This window comes from Schistocerca piceifrons, chromosome X, assembly GCF_021461385.2.
Source record: "Schistocerca piceifrons isolate TAMUIC-IGC-003096 chromosome X, iqSchPice1.1, whole genome shotgun sequence".
Classification (NCBI taxonomy): domain Eukaryota; kingdom Metazoa; phylum Arthropoda; class Insecta; order Orthoptera; family Acrididae; genus Schistocerca; species Schistocerca piceifrons.
In genome coordinates, this window is record NC_060149.1 from 825,053,560 (window position 1) to 825,080,019 (window position 26,460).

General features: G+C 41.4%; 1 protein-coding gene across 1 annotated transcript in view; it reads left to right on the plus strand.

The window, feature by feature from the left end:
- The window catches only part of LOC124721089 (polyamine-transporting ATPase 13A3-like), a 191,568-nt gene that overhangs the window by 41,132 nt on the left and 123,976 nt on the right, over positions 1-26,460 (plus strand). Inside the window, exon 3 of the mRNA XM_047245900.1 lies at positions 10,376-10,455. Coding sequence (XP_047101856.1) covers positions 10,376-10,455 — 80 coding nt within the window. The remainder of the gene's footprint in view (positions 1-10,375; positions 10,456-26,460) is intronic.

Consider the following 26,460-nt stretch of genomic DNA (forward strand, 5'->3'; position numbering starts at 1 on the left):
CTAGGAAGTAACGTATCATAGTATTCTTTTGTCTGAAGAGAGTTCCAATACAAATTTCAGAAAAAATATAATTTCGTAAAAACTTACGTCTCCGATACTAACCGACCTTCCCCGGTACGAGTAATCAGTTCGTTTGTAGTGTTCTCCCATATAATAAAGCCAGGAACGTTAAGCCATGTCATTACACTGGTCGTTAAAATCATCTGTTCGCACTATCCACTGTTCTGTGTAGGTTTTGTGGTACAGGGAATAGCCCAAGGGGAAAAAAACTGCACATGATTAAACATTCGAAATCTCTAAACTGATCGGAGTGACAGCGATGAGGCAGTGTTCGCACTGGAAAGAAAGAGGTGGACTGGTTCGTGTATTGAGCGCAAATGCAATATGAAATACTAAAGCACCAGCTTTCCGGTGAACTGGCAGAAAGCAATGAGAAACAAGTACATCCTGTGCATACTGAACCAGGGTAGTTCCTGAATGCACTCGTCGGTTGGTTATGTTATGCATAAATGGCGGACTATCTTACTTAACTATTAATACAGACTAGAGCATCGAAACTCTCACGGTTGTGCTGTACCCACAGCGGCCGTGCTGCGTCGCGCAAAACCAAGAAAAGAGGTTCGGCGCCGCGTGTGTGGATGACAAACTGCGCCGCTCTGCGCAACAACGAACAAGTTCCGCGCAGCGTCGGTGCATCAAAGGAAATGGTTCGTTCGTGCGCGGCTTTGTTTGGTCGGCGTTCCTCATTTCCATTGTTTCGAGGCTCACACACACACGCTGGAACATTGCTGCGCTCCTACGAATACCTGCTTCATTCTGGACTGCCCGGCGCAGAGCTGCTAGGTGCGGCGCGGCTTTTGCGTCTCGGGGTACTGTTGCTGCGGTCTCGAGCTCGACTTTTGCTGACCACCTTAGATTTCTCTCTGTAGGGAATGCCGGACCACGATCTGCTCAGTCTGATGAGGCTACATGAGAAACTGCTCGAGTAAATAACCACCAACACGGAAGTCGCCATAGTGGCATCATATCGAAAGTGTTGCATCAGTACGAAACTCGCAAGTCATTTATTTATTTTTATTGACAAAAAAGACTTGATTGGCAGAAAATGATCCTTAGGAAAAGTTTCTTTGTGTACATTTGCCCTATACACTGCTTGACAATTGCTAAAGAACAACTGACACCTGTTAAGGAACAGCTGCCAGTTGCTACCGACCATCCGACCGATAATAGTAAAATAAAATGTAGAGGGCGGGTCGTGTTAACTGCAGCAAAGCCTGTGCACGAACGTTCTGTATGCATTTGACAGTTCATGTGGTACGATGTTGGACGAAGGTTGTCGTGGAATCTTTTAGTGCGACATTCTGTGTGGTACCAGAACATGTTTGCAAGACATCATTGGAGTGCTCCCGATCGTGGAGGAGCAGTTGGACGGCGAAGCATCTCAGTGTCACCACTGTGGTCAAAGTCCAAGTGTCGTCTCGCAACTGAAAAAGGCCACTGAAGGTGGAAATGTTATCCGAAAGTGTGCCGGTGGTCGTAGATAGAACACCATACTGCAGGAGGATAGATATGTAGCCCGAGCGGCGAAAAGGAACAGACAACTCACTCCTAGGCAGATCGCTGCAAACATTGTGTGTCTCTGCCAAAACCATTTTTCGGCGATTGTTTCAGCCAGGTTTGTATGCTTCAAGGCTTGTTAAATGTGTACTACTTCAACCACGCCATCATCGAGAAAGAGTTTGTTGTTCTAGGGAGCAAAGTTGTTGGGGTTGGCAACAGTGTGGTCCACAGTGAGCTGCGATGAATCCTGGTTCGGTGTGGCAAGTGGTTCTGGTCATCAGTTTGGAGAGAGATGGGTACACGTTACACACCATTGAATGTTCATGAACGTCATTGGTTTGGCCTAGGCATGATGGTGTGGGCAGGCCGTATGTACAGCGGCTAATACTGCTGCATATTGGGTGAGGTACTGTTGCATTGAGGGGTGTGGAAGGGCCCGACTTTCTCTTATGGATGACAATGTCCACCCACACGGGACCGTTGAGGTGTTGGACACACTGAAAAGTGAAGATGTTGAACATATGGAATGTCTTGTACTGCTCAGACCTATACGCTATAGAACATACCAGAGTTGCTCTTCAGATGTGTTTGTCAACAAACACTTGCTCTGCGAACCGCACATAAACTGAAAACCACCTTGAGAGAGGGACGGGAATATCCTCCGAGAGCTACTCGACAGTTGGGTAGCCACCGTGAGTAATAGGAGCAAAATGTGCATTTGTGCCCGAGGATGGCATATTCCTCTCTGAGAGTCTGTTGGCAGTATGACCTATTTCAAACATAAATGTTATTTATGTCTGTTAACTTGTTTTCCCATGCAGTGAAATCTACCATTTCTTCTGATAAATATACCACTCCACCTCTATTATTGTTGTACTGTGTTTCATGTCGTCCATCATTGCCTGTGATTATTGCTGTCCAGCAATGTCTCTATTCCTTAACAACTGTCATGTAGTGAATTTTGTCCAAGTTCCATCTGTTTCTGCTGGTTGTCATTTAAAGGGTTTTGTCTTCCTCTAAAATCCCACTGTGCTGTAATTATTGAAAAAGTGCGCTGTTGTACACCATCTTTTTCAGGAATCTTTTTCTGCAGGTGTTTTCACACAGCCTAAAATCATTTTCAGATCAACCATATATTCATACCAAGCATCAGTCACGAAATCATTGCATGAAAAACTTGAGCCTTCCTTTTTATTCCACTACTTCTTATCATAAAAACCCCATTACTTCCTTATTTGTAGGTGCACTGAAAGTTAAAGAATATTTTGGCATTAAGATTTTTTTTCCTTTGGAACTCAAATGGGGACAAAACAGTGTGCTAACAAATGCACAGACTGGAAACTCAGTCTATATAATAGCTATTTCATAAGTGAACAATAAAATAAAATATATGCATATTATAAACACCTCTAGCATTTGCACCATATATGGCATCAGAGAAGTACACTGCACAAAAAAGTAGACTACCAGGAGACATACTGCGAATGCTGTGTAACACTGCCTCTAGCAGTCATAATGCTCTCAATTCAGCAAAGAAGAGAGCTCACCAGTTTCTTCAGGTAAGCCATTTCCAGCAGAAGCCCCTCATTGTTTAGATCCTGTAGAGCTACCAAATTGCCGGGATGTTGATTACAGTATTTCACCCGCTGTTCCAAATAGTCTCAAACATTTTGAGTGAAATTAAGATTGGGTGATTTCATGGGTCTGTCAGTGTGCTATGCGGTGCATGAGTTTTCATCAAACAAGGAGGGCATGTGTGTAGCTCCGTGAATACAGCTGGGAGTATGGGAGTGTCACAGGATACTCATTATGAATATATAGAAGAAAGGGCAACTTGGTCATTTAGGATGTTGAAATAAACATTGTAGTTAATGTCTGGGGTTACCTGAATGAGTGGGCACAAGTCACGATATGAAAAATGTATACGGAAATTGCATACTCAAGCACATCTGACCTGAACTATACCAAATTTCAGTGGAGAGACCAACTCCAGCTGCAATCGAACATTAAAATAATTTGATGCTGAAAGTTGAAAGTTTGTGCCGGTCTGGGACTCAAACCCAGATTACCTGCTTAATGCAAGCAGTTGCCTTAATCATCTTGGCCAAGTCCCACAGAAGAGACACCACACATGTATATAGCTTATCTGTAGACACGGTTGCCTCGATAACTGTTGTATGGATGCAGAACAGCGTCTGAGTGTCTTGCAGGAATATAGGACTTGCTGCGAGCAGGTAGGTGAATGGACAGTGGACGCCACAAGCATACGACACACTGCAGGTTAAATGTCTTGCATCTTTAAAAAGGTGCAACGTCTTGATTTGTGGGACTACACTACATGCCTCCAGTTAGCTACTGTTCACTTTCTGTGTTATTTGGTGCATTGAAGATTTACAGCTTTATGTGCCATTCTGAGCAATGACCTTTGCAGGGTACCTGTCATTGGTCATCCTCCATAAAGACCCAACTTGACCCCATCTGATTTCCATCTGTTTCTGAAACTTGAAGAACATTTTCAATGACTTAACTTTGATAGTGATGAAGCGGTGTATGTGGAGGTGAGGTTCTTGCTCAGTGAAGAAACTCGTACATCCTATGGTGGTGATATCAACAAACAGCTCTCTCATTGGGAGAAATGTGTTTGTCACTTGGGTGACTATGTTGAGAAATAAATATGTAGACATGAAGAATAAAGATGTAGGATGTTAATAACTTGTTTATTTAAAAAGCTTTAAGAGTTTTCACAATAGATACAATGGACAGTGCACACTGCAGCACCAACAACTGGAGCAAAACACTATGACTCATTTCTGTCATACTTTCATGCCTCCACATCTTACTGTGATGGTTCCATATGCAGACTGCCACATACACATCACTTCATTACCATGAGCTACGCCAGCAGTAGAAGGTTATGTGACCATCTGGTTCCATTTTTACACCATAGTGAGCAGTGCAGTCTTAAAGGGTTTGGTTATGTTTTGACTGGTGAGCATATTTGCCATTTCTGTGCTATAAAAAGTTTATAGTATCCAGCTTCTGTGTGCATTTATACAGGGTGTTACAAAAAGGTACAGCCAAACTTTCAGGAAACATTCCTCACACACAAAGAAAGAAAATATGTTATGTGGACATGTGTCCGGAAATGCTTACTTTCCATGTTAGAGCTCATTTTATTACTTCTCTTCAAATCACATTAATCATGGAATGGAAACACACAGCAACAGAATGTACCAGCGTGACTTCAAAAACTTTGTTACAGGAAATGTTCAAAATGTCCTCCATTAGCGAGGATACGTGCATCCACCCTCTGTCGCATGGAATCCCTGATGCCCTGATGCAGCCCTGGAGAATGGCGTATTGTATCACAGCCGTCGACAATACGAGCACGCAGAGTCTCTACATTTGGTACCGGGGTTGCATAGACAAGAGCTTTCAAATTCCCCCATAAATGAAAGTCAAGAGGGCTGAGGTCAGGAGAGTGTGGAGGCCATGGAATTGGTCCGCCTCTACCAATCCATCGGTCACCGAATCTGTTGTTGAGAAGCGTACAAACACTTCGACTGAAATGTGCAGGAGCTCCAATGTGCATGAACCACATGTTGTGTCGTACTTGTAAAGGCTCATGTTCTAGCAGCACAGGTAGAGTATCCCGTATGAAATCATGATAACGTGCTCCTTTGAGCGTAGGTGGAAGAACATGGGGCCCAATCAAGACATCACCAACAATGCCTGCCCAAACGTTCACAGAAAATCTGTGTTGATGACGTGATTGCACAATTGCGTGCGGATTCTCGTCAGCCCACACATGTTGATTGTGAAAATTTACAGTTTGATCACGTTGGAATGAAGCCTCATCCATAAAGAGAACATTTTCACTGAAATGAGGATTGACACATTGTTGGATGAACCATTCGCAGAAGTGTACCCGTGGAGGCCAATCAGCTGCTGATAGTGCCTGCACACGCTGTACATGGTACGGAAACAACTGGTTCTTCCGTAGCACTCTCCATACAGTGACGTGGTCAATGTTACCTTGTACAGCAGCAACTTCTCTGTCGCTGACATTAGGGTTATCGTCAACTGCACGAAGAATTGCCTCGTCCATTGCAGGTGTCCTCGTCGTTCTAGGTCTTCCCCAGTCGCGAGTCATAGGCTGGAATGTTCCATACTCCCTACGACACTGATCAATTGCTTCGAACATCTTCCTGTCGGAACACCTTTGTTCTGGAAATCTGTCTCGATACAAATGTATCGCGCCACAGCTATTGCCCCTTGCTAATCCATACATCAAATGGGCATCTGCCAACTCCGCATTTGTAAACATTGCACTGACTCCAAAACCACATTCGTGATGAACACTAACCTGTTGATGCTACGTACTGATGTGCTTGTGCTAGTACTGTAGAGCAATGAGTCGCATGTCAACACAAGCACCGAAGTCAACATTACCTTCCTTCAATTGGGCCAACTGGCGGTGAATCGAGGAAGTACAGTACATACTGACGAAACTAAAATGAGCTCTAACATGGAAATTAAGCATTTCCAGACACATGTCCACATAACATCATTTCTTTATTTGTGTGTGAGGAATGTTTCCTGTAAGTTTGGCCGTACCTTTTTGTAACACCCTGTATATTCACAATGCTGTATGTCTTAAACTTAAGATGTGGATTAGTGCCCAGACAGACATTAATTCAGCAAAACAGCCAAATGCATTCTTTCTATTTTAACACAACAGTACATAACTTTGAACAATGTGTATGAGCTGATGTTGCATCTGTAAGGTGTAAGTTGTTTGTCAATAAGCAGATAAATATTGTTTTTGGACCATTAGTTCCTTGTCTCAACATACACTCTTTAGGAACCTCTACTAATATGTGTAATTTACCCATAAAGGTTTAGGATACACACACACACACACACACACACACACACACACACACACACAGTCCAGTCACATTAATGTGACTACCATCTATGTTCAACATCAACCACTTACAGACAGCAGGTGGCTAACACAAAAACTGGACAGTATATAAAGTGTGTCAAGGGGACGTGGAAAACAGTGCAGTTGTTGTCATTATTTGGAAATGCAGCAATTTATGTGAAGTCCAAAAGGGCAAGATCATTGGCTTTCAGGCCAAAGGAGGAAGCATTTCCAAAATGGCTATGTTTTTAAACTGGTCATGTGCCACCATGGTTAAACTGTACTGTGCATGGCACAATGGCACTATCCAAAACCGGCGCTGAGGCAATTGTGCTGCACCACAGGCACTAGATGACAGCGGTGAATGGCAGCTTTGGAGATGTGTTCAGTTGAATAGACATGCTACTGTTGAGCAACTGACTGCCCAGATGAATAAAGAGGCTCTCAACAGTGTCTCTTCAGTGACTGTACAGAAAATGGTGCTGCATATGGGCCTACGCAGCAGGCGCCTGGTTCTTGCACCCGTGCTGACTGCTGTGCTGTGCAGCGACGAATGCTGGAATTTGCACACCAGTACCACAACTTGACGTCCACTGAGTGGAGACAAGTGGCCTTTCAGATGAATGATGTTTTATGCTCCATCAGACAGATGGCCCTTGGGGTTTATAGCCCTGCAACAATTGTCAGAAGTATCCAGGCAGGAGGAGGAGAGTTATATTCTCAGGAACATTTTTGTGGCTTTCCCTGTGTGATCTAATGATTCTGTAAGGCACAATAAATCAGTGTAAATATGCATCTATCCTGGAGAGCATATCTACCCCTGCATGCAGTTTGTTTTTTCTTTGTATGATAGCATCTACCACAGGACAATGCAACATGTCACATAGCTTGCAATGTATGTGCGTGGTTCGAAGAGCACCAGAATGAGTTTACCCAACTCCCCTGGCCACCAAACTCCCTGAATTTAAACTCAAGCAAGAATCTGTGGACCACCTTCATTGGGCTGTTTGTACCATGAATACTCAACCAAGAGACCTGGCCATAGCACTGAAGGCAGTATGGCTCACATCCTTATCGGTACCTCCCAGAATCTCACTGACTCTCTCCCTGCATGTCTCACAGTGGTCTGTGCTGCAAAATGTGGTTATTCAAGCTTTTGACAGGTGGTCATATTAATGTGAGTGGACAGCATATACACACAAAAAAAAGTTTCGCATCATCCCGGTTCCCAGAACTGCTGAAGATAGATGTTGACTGTGGATATCGTATCACAGACACAGTCCCTTTGACTCTTCAGAGGTGTCACTAAACCCGCCCAAAGATGTAAACAACCATGCACGAGCAGCATCTATTAGACGGAGGGGTCCGACAACCGATCACTTCCAGTCATTCCACCAGGAAGGAGGTGCACGGCTCGTGTTGTCTGTAGTTCAGCCATGCCTAGACAGCCAATACCGCAGTTCGATCGCATACGCATTGGTTTCTTTGTGCCAGGAAGGGCTCTCAACAAGGGAAATGTCCAAGCATCTCGGCGTGAACCAAAGTGATGTTGTTCAGACATGGAAGAGATACAGAGAGACAGGAACTGTCAATGACATTCCTCATTCAGGCCGGCCAGGGGCTACTACTGCACTGGATGACCGCTACCTGTGGATTATATGGCTCGGAGGAACCCTGACAGTAGCGCCACCATGTTGAATGATGATTTTCGTGCAGCCACAGGACGTCGTGTTACGACTCAAACTGTGCGCAATAGGCTGCATGATGCACAACTTCACTCCCGACATCCCTGGTGAGGTCCATCTTTGCCACCACGACACCATGCAGTGCAGCACAGGTGGGCCCAACAACATGCCCAATGGACCGCTCAGGATTGGCATCACGTTCGCTTCACTGATGAGTGTCACATATGCCTTCAACAAGACAATCGTCGGAGACGTGTTTGGAGGCTACCCGGTCAGGCTGGATGCCTTAAACACAAATCACCGTTGAGGAGTGGGACAATATGGATCAACAGTGCCTTGATGATCTTGTGGATAGTATGCCACAACGAATAAAGACATGCATCAATGCAAGAGGACGTGCTGCTAGGTATTAGAGGTACCAGGGTGTGACCACCACCTCCGAAGGTCTCGCTGTATGGTAGTACAACATGCAATGTGTGGTTTTCATGAGCAATAGAAAGGGCAGAAATGATGTTTATGTTGATCTTATTCCAATTTTCTGTGCAGGTTTAGGAACTCTCGGAACCGATGCAAAACTTTTTTTGATGTGTGTATGTAACATCTCATCCCTCCCCATTTCTGTATTTCTATCACCTCTCCCTCCCTCATCTTTCTCTCCCCGTACTCTCCCTCCCTTTCTCTCACTCCCCTTCTGCTCTCATCATCCCTCTCTCCACTCTCTATTCCCCCATTCTCTCTTTCTCTGTGGTGACAATCTGTTATTTTCATCGCCTTTAGCCTTTACTGGTCCAGCCTCTACTCCCCTTATTCCCATGCTCTTGTGTTTTAGTTGCTGATGATAATATTTATGATGGAGATTGGTGAGGGTATTGACATATAGTATGTCCCACCAGAATAGCCTGAAAGCGGAAGGGGGACTGACTTTAATGTTCTCATGTGACAGCTGATTCACTGTCACCAGTTTCATATACCTTCACTCCATGATATAATGTGGTGGGGTTTGGAAATTAACCCAGGGCATTTTTATGAAGACCTATAATCAGGAATCTGGTGTCACTATGTCCTCCACTTGCTGCCAAAATACTTTAGATTAAATTTTTCGCACCATCTAGATTCAAACTGGTTTAATCTAAGTCTAGTGCTATCTCACATCCATGCATTAAAGGCTTTGACATTTGAGGAAGGTGTGTCTCAGACTACGGCTCATATAAATGAATCATTATATTGCCAGCATTAACCATAACAAGTATGGTGGAGTAGTGCTTAAGGCAATGGACTCGTATTTGGGGGAACCAACTTTCTAACTTTGTGTTTCTCATGGTTTTGATAGATCACTCCAGGTGAATGTTAGCATTAGTCCTATGGACTGGCCACCAGTAACTTCCTTTCACGTCCCTTGTCCAACTAAGCTAGTATAATTAATGTAATGTATAGTATGATATGTATTTAAGACTGATGTGATTTATGATTTTATGGCAGTGGTCGAATATATATATATATATATATATATATATATATATATATATATATATATATATATATATATATATATATATATATATATATATATATAATGTGTGTCTGTATATGTGTGGATGAATATGTGTGTGTGCGCGAGTGTATACCCGTCCTTTTTTCCCCCTAAGGTAAGTCTTTCCGCTCCCGGGATTGGAATGACTCCTTACCCTCTCCGTTAAAACCCACTTCCTTTCGTCTTTCCCTCTCCTTCCCTCTTTCCTGATGAGGCAACAGTTTGTTGCGAAAGCTTGAATTTTGTGTGTATGTTTGTGTTTGTTTGTGTGTCTATCGACGTGCCAGCGCTTTCGTTTGGTAAGTCACATCATCTTTGTTTTTTTTATATATATATATATATATATATATATATATATATATATATATATATATATTCACCTTCCTTACCACATGTTCGCAATTTGATGCTCTGGAAACCTTCACTTGATCCTATGAGTCTGTAGTTTACCCATATTTGGCTATTTTTTTTAAACTTTTATCTCTGTTCCAGTGTAGTGTAGTTATATAATATAGCTTGTACCTGAATTTGAGTGGCAAAGTACTTTCTTTTTTCGTCTATCTTTATCTATTCCAATGAGTCATATAAACAATCTTAAGTTAGCTAAGAAAATAAAATGTTTAACATGTTTTGAGTTCACTTTTTAATGAATGGTGGTTTAATCCACAGGTACAGGGAACACAATGACACGTCCACCTCCTGGAGAATCAGATTTTGAATACATTAACTATGGGGAAGAAGATCAAATGGTATGTTCTAAAACATTATAACTTTTGTTGAGGAACATTTTGTTTACTAATGGAACTTGTTTGTTCTTGTTTTAAATGAAAAGTTAGTGTGTAGACATGTTATTTGTATAAATTACAGATTACTATTTTGTTATTGGTTGTGTACTAGTGACTTTGTATTGTGTCTGTGCTTTAGTAGTGGACATACACGGAGATGACAGAAGTCATGGGATACCTCCTAATATAGTATTGGACCTCATTTTGCCCATCGTAGTGCAGCTACTCAACGTGGCATGGACTCAATAAGTCATTGTAAAAATATTGACCTATGCTACCTCTATTGCTGTCCATAATTGCAAAAGTGTTGCCAGTGTAGGAGTTTGTGCACAAGCTGACCCCTTCATTATTTCCCATAAGTGTTCAATGGGATTCATTGCGGGCATTCTGGATGGCCAAGTCCATTGCTTGAATTGTCCAGAATGTTCTTCAAACCACTCACAAACAATTGTGCTGCGTCATGGTACACTGTCACCCATAAAAATTCACTCATTATGTGGGAACATGAAGTCCATGAATAGCGGCATATGCTCTCCAAGTAGCTGAGTATAACCGTTTTCAGTCAATGATCAGTTCAGTTGGGCCAGAGGACCCAGTTCATTCCATGTAAAAACAACCCACACCATTATGGAGCCACCACCAGTTCACACAGTGCCTTGTGACAATTTGGGTCCACGGCTTTGTGGAGTTTGTGCTACACTTGAACCCTACCATCAGCTCTTACCAACTGAAATCATATCTCATCTGATAAGGCCACAGTTTTCCAATCATCTAGGTTCCAGCTGATACAGTAACAACAGGCCCTACGGGCAATGTCGTGCTGTTTGCAAAGGCACCTGTGTCAGTCATCTGCTGCCGTAGCCCATTAATTCCAGATTTTCCCACACTGTCCTAATGGATATGTTCGTCGTTCATCCCACGTTGATTTCTGCAAGTATTTCATGCAGTGTTGCTTGTCTGTTAACTCTAACAACCCTGTGCTTATGCCGCTGCTCTCAGTTGTTAAGTGAAGGCCGTCAGCCTCTGTATTGTCTATAGTGAGTGGTAATGCCTGAAATTTGATATTCTCGGCACATTCTTGACACTGTGGATCTCAGAATAATGAATTTCCTAACAAATTCCTAAACGGACTGTCCCATGCGTCTAGCTCTAACCACTATTCTTTGTTCAGAGTCTGTGGTGGTTAATTCCTGTCATGTGGCCATAATCATGTCGGAAACCTTTTTACATGAATCACATGAGTACAAATGACAGCTCTGCCAGTCCACTACCATTTTATACCTTGAGTGAGTGATACTAGTGCCATTTGTATATGTGCGTATTGCTATCCCATGACTTTTGTCACCTCAGTGGAATTCTGTGGCCAGTGATCTTTCAGTTGCTATTCTCTTGAATGAAGTATTAGTCTAGTGTAAACAGGCTCTCTCCTACACATGAAAAAAGTATATCTTTGTGTTTCAAACTGTAAAAAGTGCAATGTCACTCATGAGAACAGTATATTGAGAAGAATATGGGAATAAATTAGAAAGCATGCCATTTTAAAACTTACAGTGGAAGTAATGAAAATCAGAGTCCTGTTGGACATGTCCTAATAACTTAGAAGGAGTTATGTTCTAAGATTTACACTCAAACAGTCCATCGTTTATTCTTTGCCAATATTTAACTTCAGTGTGAAAGTTTGCACATAACTCAGTTGAAAGAAATGTTGTTGATGAAGTAAGTGCCATTTGAAATAATCACACAGTGGTAGTCACTTGTTGAGTATGGAATAGCATCCTTGTGCAAGCTGTGTATTTATTGTACCATTATGTTCACTATTTGAGGTTTTCTGTGTACATTATGTATTAAACTTATTTTTTAGACTCTCTGACTCATAGTTTTTGGCATGTATAATGGAGTGTGATTGGCAATTTTTAAATACATTTCCACAAACAGCACAGAAAAGCCACCATTGTTTTTAGGTGGGGGGCTAGTTTTTATCTATTTTGAGCCATATTGCCATCTACTGAATCACTGTATGCTAGAGTTAAAAAAGTACATTTTGTTCTTTGACCAGAAGGAAAAAGCAGACCTAAGTTGTTCAAAATATTTTCATCCTATGGTACTACATTTATAAAAAGGAAGGTTAAAAGTACAAAACAAAACTGAATCGTTGATAAAGTAGTTAGAACTATCAGAATGACAGTTCTTAAACAGCGGCTGTTATTCATTTTTCAGCTTCCAGCATTCACTTGTATCTACCAGAGTGGCTATTTTACCATCACCTCAGATTATTAGATGTCTTGCATTGTAATTCTGTGGATTGTGACAAAGTTCTTGTGAATATTTCCTGTAATCTAACAGATAAAAAGCTTGGTTTATGGATCTCTTTTCTGTCGATATAAATGAAATGCAATAATTTCCTTCCTCAAAGTAGGTGAACTTGGTGGAATGGTCTGCAGAGTTTCAAAATAAGTGCTTTAGCAAAATATTGCAAATATTCACACTTCTTTTATCTAATAACACTTATGAAACAATTTGTCACTAATTACTTTTGTGAAATAACATACTCTGCTTAGTTTACAGAAAAAATAGATACATTAATACAACTGTCAAGAATTCAACCTAGTACCAACAAACTTGTTAATGTGATGTAACATTAAACTTTCCACCAATTTATTTTGCAATTATATTGTAATGTGTTGTGCTGCATGCAGTGTGGCGTACAAGTTAGCATCACAAGCTGGCTTGCTGTGGGTCACCCAGTCAAACACAACAACTTGTAATTGTTTATCATTTAATATTTATCAGTTTGTGATGGTTCTCAAAATACCCTTCATTTGTAATGTTTTATTTTATTCTGAAATATTCAGTGTTGTATAAATAGCTGCACTCTCCTTCCAGGAGTTTAATTTTGTTCCAGCTGTATTGGTGTTCGTAATAAACATGCTTTCAGTGCCAAGTACTGTACTTCATTGATGATCGTGCTTTCTGATTTGGACAATTATGATGACATTGTTTGATGGAGATGCCTGGTACTTCAAAACGTATACATCACTGTGGCTCCAATTAGGCAATGTAAAAGCTGTAGCTATACAGTAGCCAGAATATAAGCCGACCAATAATTCCAAAACAGCAATAAGTCAGGTGAACAGCAGTCACTCATCAGCATTTCCTGGACATGATGGTCAGAATCCACTGAATGACTGAAAGGAATCGACGGATTTGCCACATACAACATGCGGGATCACATAATGTGTTTGGCAGAAGTATACTTTTACTTGGATGGCACGGCCCGACAGTGGTTTGAGGACATGTTACAGAAGTTCAGTGCATCATCCGAACAGGCCTCAGAAGTCCCAATGGTACTGACTAATGCCCTGTCATCGTCAGCTGACAGGCATCACTGGATGCAGATACAGAGGGGCAGGTGGTCAGCACACCACTCTCCCGGTTGTTATCAGTTTTTTTGACTGGAGCTGCAACTTGTTAATCAAGTAGCCCTCAGTTGGCCTCATGAGGGCTGAGTGCACACTGCTTTCCAGCATCACTTGGCACACCTTGACAGTCACCCATCCAAGTGCTTGCCAAGCCCAACGGCACTTAACTTCGATGATCTGACGTGAACAGGTATCACCGCTGTGGCAAGGCCATTGTCAGATGTTGAACAGCTCTGATAAATTTTGGGCTGAACTGAAGAAGACATTTGGTTACAATCAGATGGAAGTCCACATAGCAGAAGAACGATTGGAGAACAGGGCCCAATGTCATGATGAAATGACACAATCCTGTATACAGAATACCTTGCCCCTATGCCACATTGCGAATCAATATATGAAAGAAGCTGATGAAATCTCATATTTAATGAAAGGAGTTGCAGAAGACATGTACCAAGCTCTTTTGGTAAAGGGTGTCACAGCAACGGAGGACTTCATCAAGTGGTGCCAGTGCATAGAGGCAATGCAACACAAAAGAGTCAGACGAAAGAGGTACTACCGACTGCTTGATGTGTTCCCTATGGCAGTTCACCATGAACTACACCTTATTGTAAGAGAACAAGTGCAGCATTGTATGGGTCCAAAACTTTTGCACCATGTAAGCAAGACATAGCAGAAGTAAAAGTTGAACTCTTATGTCAGGAGGTGATAGTGTTGAAGAAGAGCTATGTCAATTTCCGCCACCAGTTGAACACACCAGGAAGAAGAGTCTCGGCCAGCTTGGACTTACATCACAGCTATCAGATAACAATCCAGCACCAGACCAACACTGGAACAACTAACTCCTCCACCAAGTACAACACCCTGCAGAAGAACAGACATTTGGAGGAGAGAGGACAACACACCAGTATGTTTCCACTGTAGATACCCTGGAAAAATACACTACTGCAGATGAAGAAAACATGTTTTTAATGACTACTACACCATCAGATGTCAATTATCCCAACAGTTCTTTTCACAGCAGTCGACTGCAGATGATTCTAGTCAACCTGCTGGACAAATCTTATCACTGTACCCTGGATGAGTTTCTTCCCCAACATTGCACAGCCATTCCCCATTGCCGTACAGATGCACCAGCCGCTCTCCTAGCCACTGAATTCAGGAAAACTAAGCAAAGCAACCATCTATGGAGGCGAGGCCACCACAGATGAAAGTCCATAATGGATGACAGTCACCAAGATGTCAGGAAATCTTATTGACGTCATCATCCACAGCCAACCTGTTCAGATGCTTGCCGATTCAGGAGCTTTCTTTCCTGTAATGTTGAATGCTTATTATCACCAGCTAAAGAAGACTGTATTCTATGATATGAAAGGGATTTTGGTGAAAGTCACAAATGGGAAATATAGTCAGCTGACAGGGACTTGTATTGCAAGATATCAATGTCAGAACTCAGCTTTTTGAATTTGTTGTTTGCCATAATGTTATTCTTACATGTGATTTCTTGTAGGGATTACAAGGTGTCATAGACTGAGGAAGATCAGTGCTGCAGAGTAATAAAGCAATTTCAGCAAGCACACATAACAAAGATTGTGCTTGGCACTGTTTGCCAATGAAGATTTTGTTATCATGCTGTCATCAATGAGACAAATTCCAGTCATCAATTGAGATGCTCAGGTAAACTGTAAAGCTTTTGTCAATTGCCAAAAGCTACTCAGGCTCACAAAAGAAATCTACATGCCAGTGATGATCATAAGCTTTGTATGTGGTCAGGGAGAACTTTGGATCACTAATTGTTACAAGCAGCAACAACTCATCCCTACAGATAGTGCTTAGGGACAGACACAGTAGTCCAGGAAGGGTAGCTTGGTGTCATTGATGAGGAATCATGCTCCACTACCACAACAGACAATGCTGGGGTGAAAGCTACTATAAAATTGCCAAAAGGATGTGACCTAGCTGAGGAGCAATGTCAGCGAATAATAGCCTTTCTGCATCAGTTTTTGGTTGCTTTCAAATCTAAAATGGAAAAAAGACATGCCAAGTGATACATGGTAAAATACCACATTAATACTGGGGATCAGCCACTAATCAGTCAACACTCGTATAGATTGTCGGTGGCTGAATAATGGATAATTGGGATAATTGATGAGGGAGTCATGAAGATTCTGCAAGATAACATCACTGAACCTACAAAGAACACTTGGTCCTCTCCTGTGATCCTTATAAAAAGAAGGACAGCATATGACATTTCTGTGTCAACTACTGACAATTGAACAAAATCATGAATAAATGTGTGTATCCATTGCCGCACAGTGATGACAGCCTAGACTGTGTGAAAGGAGCAAAGTTTTCCTTAACTAGGTTCATAACTCCTGATCTGCTCTATGAGTTTAATGTTATGCCATTTGGACTGTGTAATGCTCTGGCCTCCTTGGAACATATGGTAGACAACCTGCTTCAGCGCCTTAAATGGACAGTATGTCTTTGCTATCAGGATGACATTGTCATTGTTTTCTTTTCTTTTCTTTCTTTCTTTCTCCCCCCCCCCCCCCCCCCCCCCAAGATATTTGAAGAATGTCTAAGCCACTTGACAGCCATGTTGTACTGTGTTCAGACTGCAGTTCTCTGCCTGAACTGCCTGAATCCAAAAAGGTGTGTCTTCAACACACAAGAAATTAAAGAGTTTGAGGCACCTATTGGTGATGGGGTCTGTTCCAACCCAGACAAAATAAGAGCAATCACAGATTTTGTGACTCATTGGCCTATTTGTGAGGTGAGAAGTTTTCACAGCATGTACTCATATTACCGCTGACTCATAAAGGACTTCTGTGCCAATACACATCTCTTACAAGAACTATTGCAGGGAGATTCCAAATTTTCTTGGAATGAGAAATCTTGCCTCCTCATTAAGGAGGTGCTAACACATTCTCCAGTCCTAGAATTGTATGATTAGAATGCTGACACAGCACTTTACACCAATGTTACCTGGTATGGGGTAGGTGCAGTTCTTGTACAAATCCAGGAAGTGCTGAAAAGATGATAGCTTGTGCTTCCAGAGTACTCTCCAAGTCTGAAAGGAACTATTCTACAACCAAGAAAGAGTGCCTTGCTGTTGTATGTGCCGTCAACAAGTTCTGGCTATACTTATTTGGCAAACCATTCACCATTGTGATGGACCACCATTCTCTGAGCTGGCAGAGTAGCCAGAAGGACCCACTGGGTTGGCTGGTGAGATGGGCTCTGAGGCTTCAGATATACGATATCACAGTGGTATACAAAAATCAATGCAAGCACTAGGACACCAACTGCCCTTCAAGGAACCCTTTGGCAGAACACAGCAGCTTGGAAGAAATCTCAGTCATTGTTGCTTTAAATGACATTGCTGCTGAGCAGAGGAAACATCCATCATTTCAGCAAACCATAGAAGTCTTGAAGAAGGAGGAACCAACCAAAAGAGAATTCCATTTAATGAACAGAACACCGTTTAACTATTATCCAATGGGGTGGAAATGGTTGCTTGTCATCCCATTTCGTATACACCTAGCTATCATGTAGTATCTCCATGACACTCCAACATCACATTTGTGAAGATTCTAAAAAGTATGAGATGCAGGTGCCACTGGCCAGGTCTTCATCTGTCTGATAGACACTATGTGAGCCACTGTAAGGAATGCCAGCAACGGAACCACATGTTGCAATTACCTGTGGGGCATCTGCTACCAATTCTGCCAGCAGCTGTGCTTTCCACTGAATTGGAATCAATCTCTTGGGGAGATTGGTAAAGTCGACAAATGAGATTCGATGGATTATAGTCTTCATTGTGAGATGGTATGTTTCGAAAACGCCTATGAAAAGCTTTAACAACAGATGCAGCCGTGTGCGTGTGTCCTGTTGTAATGATAGCAGCTAAATTGGCAAATGCTATGACAGCCAAGAGAGCAAAGTTTGACAGTTGAGGGGGTCATGCCAACCCAGATGAGCTTTACGGCTCTGTCAATAGGTGGCAGGACCTTTGACACACCATGATTGACAGAGCTCAAAGTATGAGCAATCCTGACCGCAGGTCAACTAGCCGGAGACACAGGCCATGTAGTGGGTAATACTCGACCGTTTGAATGAACTGTGGAGGGTAGCTGCTATGGCCAAACTAAGTGAATAAAGAAAATATGAAATAGGGGAAACTGTAAATAAAAACTAAATCAAACCAGTGATAGAGAAACCACTCATATGGTTTTTAAAGACAAATATTAGATGAGTGCGTGAGTGAAGGTACACCCTCACTGTGAGATTTAGTTTACAAGTTTTGGATGTAACATGATCTTTAAATAGTAATAAATCACCAATGCCTTAAGCATTTCAGACCAACATAGCGTTAATGGTTAGGACTCAGTGAGCACTATTGAACTGTTCTAATAGATCATCTGTAAATATTATGTACTTCAAATTACAGGCCTGAATGTATATTCCACACATGAAAAAGTGAATTTTCCTGTAAATAAAACATGAAACAGTGAAGGTAGCAGCAACTTTAGTAAATAGAAGTATTAGAGATGTATGACTGTAGTTAGTTTAATTGTTTAGTTTTTGTTAGTGATATAACAATGTAAAATGGCATCCATATGAGCAAAGACACTATTTGCGAGAAAACCATTAAAGATACATGAATAATAAAAGCAGCATTAAAAAGCTGATGAAATTTAATTCCAAATTCATGTTTGATATGTACACTCCTGGAAATTGAAAAATTGAAATAAGAACACCGTGAATTCATTGTCCCAGGAAGGGGAAACTTTATTGACACATTCCTGGGGTCAGATACATCACATGATCACACTGACAGAACCACAGGCACATAGACACAGGCAACAGAGCATGCACAATGTCGGCACTAGTCACAGTGTATATCCACCTTTCGCAGCAATGCAGGCTGCTATTCTCCCAATGGAGACGATCGTAAGAGATGCTGGATGTAGTCCCTGTGGAACGGCTTGCCATGCCATTTCCACCTGGCGCCTCAGTTGGACCAGCGTTCGTGCTGGACGTGCAGACCGCGTGAGACAACGCTTCATCCAGTCCCAAACATGCTCAATGGGGGACAGATCCGGAGATCTTGCTGGCCAGGATAGTTGACTTACACCTTCGAGAGCACGTTGGGTGGCACGGGATACATGCGGACGTGCATTGTCCTGTTGGAACAGCAAGTTCCCTTGCCGGTCTAGGAATGGTAGAACGATGGGTTCGATGACGGTTTGGATGTACCGTGCACTATTCAGTGTCCCCTCGACGATCACCAGTGGTGTACGGGCCAGTGTAGGAGATCGTTCCCCACAACCATGATGCCGGGTGTTGGCCCTGTGTGCCTCGGTCGTATGCAGTCCTGATTGTGGCGCTCACCTGCACGGGCGCCCAAACATGCATACGACCATCATTGGCACCAAGGCAGAAGCGACTCTCATCGCTGAAGACGACACGTTTCCATTCGTCCCCTCCATTCACGCCTGTCGCGACACCACTGGAGGCGGGCTGCACGATGTTGGGGGCGTGAGCGGAAGACGGCCTAACGGTGTGCGGGAGCCGTAGCCCAGCTTCATGGAGACGGTTGCGAATGGTCCTCGACCGATACCCCAGGAGCAAACAGTGTCCCTAATTTGCTGGGAAGTGGCGGTGCGGTCCCCTACGGCACTGCGTAGAATCCTACGGTCTTGGCGTGCATCCGTGCGTCGCTGCGGTCCGGTCCCAGGTCGACGGGGCACGTGCACCTTCCGCCGTCCACTGGCGCGACAACATCGATGTACTGTGGAGACCTCACGCCCCACGTGTTGAGCAACCCGGCCCTCCCGCATGCCCACTATACGCCCTCGCTCAAAGTCCGTCAACTGCACATACGGTTCACGTCCACGCTGTCGTGGCATGCTACCAGTGTTAAAGACTGCGATGGAGCTCCGTATGCCACAGCAAACTGGCTGACACTGACGGCGGTGGTGCACAAATGCTGCGCAGCTAGCGCCATTCGCCGGCCAACACCGCGGTTCCTGGTGTGTCCGCTGTGCCGGTGCGTGTGATCATTGCTTGTACAGCCCCTCTCGCAGTGTCCGGAGCAAGTATGGTGGGTCTGACACACCGGTGTCAATGTGTTCTTTTTTTCCATTTCCAGGAGTGTTATATATAACAATAAATTTGCAATTTTAATAAACATTTTTGGAACAGCAATCAAAAAATTTAAAAAAAAAAAATTTCTTTTTAAGATTCAGTCTTGATCGCACCATGTATGCTACAAGAACATAGGTGACCGGTATTGGTCATATCACATGACCATCGTCAGACCCATGGCATCCTTCGAAGATGGTAGGTGGAGCACTCTTCTCAGCTGCTGTGATGTCAACTGGTCATCACAGCAGCTGAGAAGAGTGTTCCACCTACCAACTTCGAAGGATGCCATGGGTCTGACGATGGTCATCTGATATGACCAATACTGGTCACCTATGTTCTTGTAGCATACATGGTGCGATCAAGACTGAATTTTAAAAAGAAATTTTTTTAATAAATTTGCAGTTTACAAGTTTTCAGAAGTTGGATATGCATGATTTTTTTGCATGGGACAACTTGGATTTCAGCATACAATTGGAGCAGAGGATGTACAGACAGCATGTATGTGCAGCTGAAAGTCCCCTTGTGTGTGTAACTGAAATATTTTCTAAGTCTTCGGTCATGGACTCGCAAAAGTACATGCGAGGAACTCTGAAATATTTTTAGCTTGTGTGCACATAGGAAAATTCATGTCATGTGAACTGGTTGGATGAGACATGTAAATATTTTATAAGTGTCAGTCACAAAGAATTTGAAACATTTTTAGTGCGAAGACTATGAAAAAACCTTGGGGTTACAGTACTTAGTTTTAAATCTGTGAACTGTTAGGCAGTTAACTTTGATGGTGATCTGCAGTTAAAAATGTTGTTAGTTCATGATTACAGAACTTCTGTGTAGAAGTTTGCTGGAGCACTTTAAATATTTTCTGTGATTTTGTTTAGGTTCAGCGAACAAATGATGCTGGTTGGCTTACTAAGATTTTTGCATTGACAGATATTATTTTAATAGTAAACTGTTGAGAATAATGGAAAAGGACATTTCACTTAATTTTTCTGCAATAAATTCAGTTTGTTAAAAGTGACAAGTGAACATTATTTCACTGCAAATTCCTGTCTGCATATAGATGTGGGTTAATGCAACGGATGCATTGGTTGGCCCCTGGACAGTGATGTAGCCAATGTTTTAAAATCCAGCCACACATTAGGAGGCCTTATGATCAGTCTTTTTTTTTTTGCATTATTCAGTTTTTTGTTTGTGGAGATGCACTTGGGGGTTCAAGAGTCATTGTCTAATAGAAACAGCTGTGGTTAACTTCACCATTAACCATTTACTTTTGTGGTGGCAAACAGCAAGAAGAACAGTGTGAACATTGCATTAACATTTCATATTCCCAAAAAAATTCTGTACTGTCACAACTGGCTACCTTATCTGCTACACTGTCACCAAAGCTGTGCTGACTGCTGAAACTCCGGAAATTGCAAGGCCCAGTTTGATCCATATTGTCAGGGTGTGTAGGGCATGACGAGGACATCAACATATGAAAACAGGAAGCTGGAACTCTCAACCATTTTCATTAAAATTGAGTTGGAAACTTTTAGGTGTGCTTGTATACTTTGTATGGTTGCTAGTATTCAAGAAATCCTTAGCTGAGTGAGTAAGCATGTAGTTTATAAGTGTGACATCTATGGATCAGGTCTTGCTTCGTGTACCTTTCCTATCTGCAGGCTGCAGCAGAATAATTCCACAATGTGTAAGAGCAAGCTGTTGCTTGCACTGATTTTAACGGCCTCGCCAATACAGAATGCGCTTGGTGATAGCTATGCTGTTACCATGTGCCCACATGGTGTTGACCATTGCTCACACCTGGGTTGCCTTGTTAACAAACTGTTTGGACATGACCTGACTTTCCACACTTTAAATGTTTTATGGTATGACAAAGACAAACTTTTTGCTCATGATTTGAAAATCACTGAGGACAAGATTTCCTCACACATCATGAACCATGAGACTGAAACTTTTTACATACATGTTTACTGTTAGTCTGAGCCCTATTTTATTCACTTTAAGACTAGTGTTAACATTAGACTGACTTTGAAGTGCACTTTGAACAACAGACGTACATGAAGCCTCAAAATCTACTTCAGTTGTGTCCACAACAGTTTTTAGATTCGACAGTGGAAAGAACTTTTTTTTGGATCAGGACCTGGCAGTTTGAGATTAGTGGCATGAATACATGCATCTGACAACCCCAGGCCACTAAGGCATGTGGATGTGCACACATAAGTCATTTGCACGTAGGCGAGGCAAAGTTATATAACGAACAACCTCATTACTATTTGTTGTGCCAGATAAAAATACGCTCACCGGTACACTGGTGAGCTCTTTGGTCTGCTTCAGGAGGAGACCGAGTGGATACTATAACACATAAAACATTATTTCATTTTATTACAAAGTAGATAAGAAGAATTACTTAACTTTGTACAATCCATATCCACAGGAATGTCATGAGCATTTACACCCATCTCTGAACATTAACTTGTAACTTGATACAGACAAAATTCAAGTTTCTCGCTCTGTCTACATTTGATAATGTTCTACCTAATACATTGATCACACGTGCTTTGGCACCTCACTCTTCAGGAAACACCACACATGATTTCTGCAATTCGTGTATTGCAAAACAGACTTGGTTTACATTCATAAACAATTCTTAGTCATCACATAATTTTGTGGTGTACCATGTGTATCAAAGCATATTGCCAAACATTGGTGCAGACAAGTGGTGGTGTACAAGTGATTCAATTTTTATGCAGTCTCCTCTAGAAGCTATTTCTATTCTGTTCAATGATATACACAAAATTTTGTTGTCATTTTTCAAGGTTCTTCACATGCCTGTAAAAAATAAATGTCGCAAGGCTGCACCAGCAGATTACCTTTTAGAAAAATTAATTTAATAATGCATGTTGCAGAACCTCTCCGTCCTGAAAATTTTGTCTCAAACACCCAGGTTCATCTTCCCTCCTCATGAATCAAGGAGCAAAAGAAATTGTTCTTCTCTCTTGGATGGGTTCAAGATATTGGTTAAAAAATTCTTGTATAATGTCATTATGAGTTTGCCCGACTTTGAAGATGTTATCATAATATCTTTGTGTATGAACCCATCAACTGATTTTTTTTCATCCTTGATCCAAATGAGCCAATGGTCTCTTGCAAGCAAGTGTGGACTGTGTGTAGTAATTTTCCAGAGAAGGTGACATCGTATTGTGCAGTGTATGAATGTGTCACCTTACACATATTCTTGTGGTGCACAAGAACCACCTCTGATCCTCATTTGTCATGAGTCTGGCCAAAACTGACTGACATTAGCACCCTAGAACAAACATCACTCACAAATTAGTATCAGATGGTCTGTAAAAATTGTTTTTCAGTGTATATGAATGAATGGGTTCTTTTCTCTGTAATACCTGTTTGATCAGTGTTAGCAACAAAATTCCTGTCATATTTTGGCATGAGAGCTTGTGTCTGTATTCAGAAATTTGCTGCTGTATGAAGGATTTCCTGCAGTGAAGCACTTTCATTCTTGGTTACAAATGTGGTGACTTTTCTCTGATGAATCCAGTGCCTTCACTTGAAGAGTATTACAGATGAGACAGAAGCTTGAAAATTCAAATCAGAAAATTGGCTATCAACAGCAAGACCCCATTGCTGCAATTTTCTCACCTGCTGATTACATTTTCAAGCTTGTATGAAATGGTCATAGGTCCACAAATCAATTGTTTTAACTTCTTTGTTCTTTGCTCTACCTTGTTTTATATGTTCTTCCTGTCTTTACATATCTTTTGTGCTTTTCAGACACCCCCTCCCCCCCCCCCCCCCCCACCCCTCCCTTTCTATTAAGAGAGGCCAAACTCCAACCTGTATGCTCTCTCACTAGATTGATGTTTTTTATTTTTAATTATTTATTTACATGTCTAGTTCTGTAGGACCAAATTGAGGAGCAAATCTCCAAGGTCCTGGAATGTGTCAGTACTTGAAACTAGAACATAGAAGCAATAGCAGATACAATAAAATGTTTATGAACCCAAAAAAGCCAAGCCATAAGTTTAAGTAAACCCAATCAACAATGTAATATAAGAATCAGTTTAATTTTTCAAGGAACTCCTCAACAGAATAGAAAGAGTGACCCATGACAAAACTCTTCAGTTTCAATTTGAAAGAGCAAGGATTACTGCTAACATTTTTGAATTCTTGTGATAGCTTACTGAAAATAGATGCAGCAGTATACTGCACACCTTTCTGCACAAGAGTTAAGGAAGTGTGATCCAAATACAGAGTGGATTTCTGCTGAGTATTAACTGAGTGAAAGCTGCTAATTCTTGGCAATAAGCTGTTACTGTTAACAAGAAACAACAGTTAAGAATATATATATTGGGAGGCCAATGTCAAAATACCCAGACTAGTGAACAGGAGTCAACAAAATGTTCGCAAACTTACACCACTTATTGCCGGAACCACCCATTTCTGAGCCAAGATATACTTTTAGAATGGGAAGAGTTACACCAAAATATAATACCATACGACATAAGCGAATGAAAATAATCAAAGTAGACTAATTTGTGTGTCGAACGATCACTTACTTCAGTTACCGTTCGAATAGTAAAAATGGCAGCATTAAGTTTCTGAACAAGATCCTGAATGTGGGCTCTCCATGAAGTTAACTATCTATCTGAATACCTAGAAATTTGAACTGTTCAGTTTCACTAATCATATTCCCATTCTGTGAAATTAAAACGTTGGATTTTGTTGAATTGTGTGTTAGAAACTGAGTCTTACAGTGATAAACAAATCCTGTAATCCATCAGAACATAATCGCTGTCCACTTTCATGTGCTTGTCTTTGTATTCGTAATCATCTGATGAAGTGACTTCTTTGGTTTCTCCAAAAAGACCTTGTTCATCGATTTATTTGTGGGCAATTAGTTTATCTTGTATCATGAGTTGTGTCTCAACTAGTATTTCAAAAGTGTTGTGAAATGTTTCTTGTGCAATTTCCGTATGTTCTTTTGCCGGCCCGTGTGGCTGAGCAGTTCTAGGCGCTACAGTCTGGAACTGCGCAACTGCTACGGTCGCAGTTTCGAATCCTGCCTCGTGCATGGATGTATGTGATGTCCTTAGGTTAGTTAGGTTTAAATAGTTCTAAGTTCTAGGGGACTGATGACCTCAGCACTTAAGTCCCATAGTGTTCAGAGCCATTTGAACCATTTGAACCACATATTCTTTTGTTATTACTGCAGAAGGATTCAAAGTTGTGAGATTATTTTGGAGAAAAAGCTGCTCTCAATACCAGGAAAATTGATGAATTGGAGCATAATTGCAAGAAAAAAGTTTTAATGGGAAGTCACTGTCAAAATTTCAGAGTAAAATTCAATTTCCAGGGTAAAGATTATGAAAATAATAAACGATTCATTAGATATTGAAAATTTGCACTTTTGTAATAAATCGGTTGTCAGAATTACATGGAAATGAAGAAAAAAAAAATGTTCCCGCACTGAAATTTGATTGAGAGATCTTGTGCTTTTGAAATTAAGCACGTACTCATTCAGCTGCATATTCCTTGTATACTAGCAACTATAGAAAATGTATCAGTACCACTAACATTTTCAAACTCAATTTTCTTGAAAACAGTTGAGAGTTGTCTCTGGTTACATGTCCCATAGATCATGCGAACAATTTACTCTTAGTTGTGCCCTAGTCACTCTGTCAATATGAATCAAATTGGTGAGGGGAAGTTTGTTCATACACGTGGTAAGTGTTGTACTTCATTGATGGCCCTGCTTTTGGATTTGGGCTTTGTTCTGGTTATCATGTGACAGCATCATTCCCAGTGTTACTCTGTTACTCATTATTTCAAGTATTTTTAAAACAAATAAATGTATAAGGACAAATCTCTTTTTCATTTTTTTCATAAAAACCAGACTGGTCTTGTAGATGTTCTTACTGTCGCATCACACTCTCTTGCATGATTGCCTGTTTTTAATCTGTAATATTATTGTGGACTCTTTCAATGTCCATTATATTTAGACCATAGATATAGTCATGAAAATTTTTGAAGAGTTTCTTGTTTTAATGGGTTTAGTGCTTTCAGTTTTAATTTTAAAAAAAGGCTAAATGCTACTCTGTGCTTATTGATAAGGATTTTGTCTATCATTTGTTGTTGGTGGCAGTTGGCGTATTTCCAAATGGGCCCCTTAACAATTTGTGTCAATAAACTGGAAGATTTTGCATAATTGTTGTATAATTTCTTTGTTTAAATCATTTTAAAAAATGTTTGGTCGGATCTAGATCTAACGACCTTCTTTAGGCTAGAGGAAGAAAGGAAAGTGCAAAATACAGAAAATACACTGTGTTGAGAGATATATTGCATTATTTCATTGAAATTTTGGTATTTCAGAATTCAGTAACCT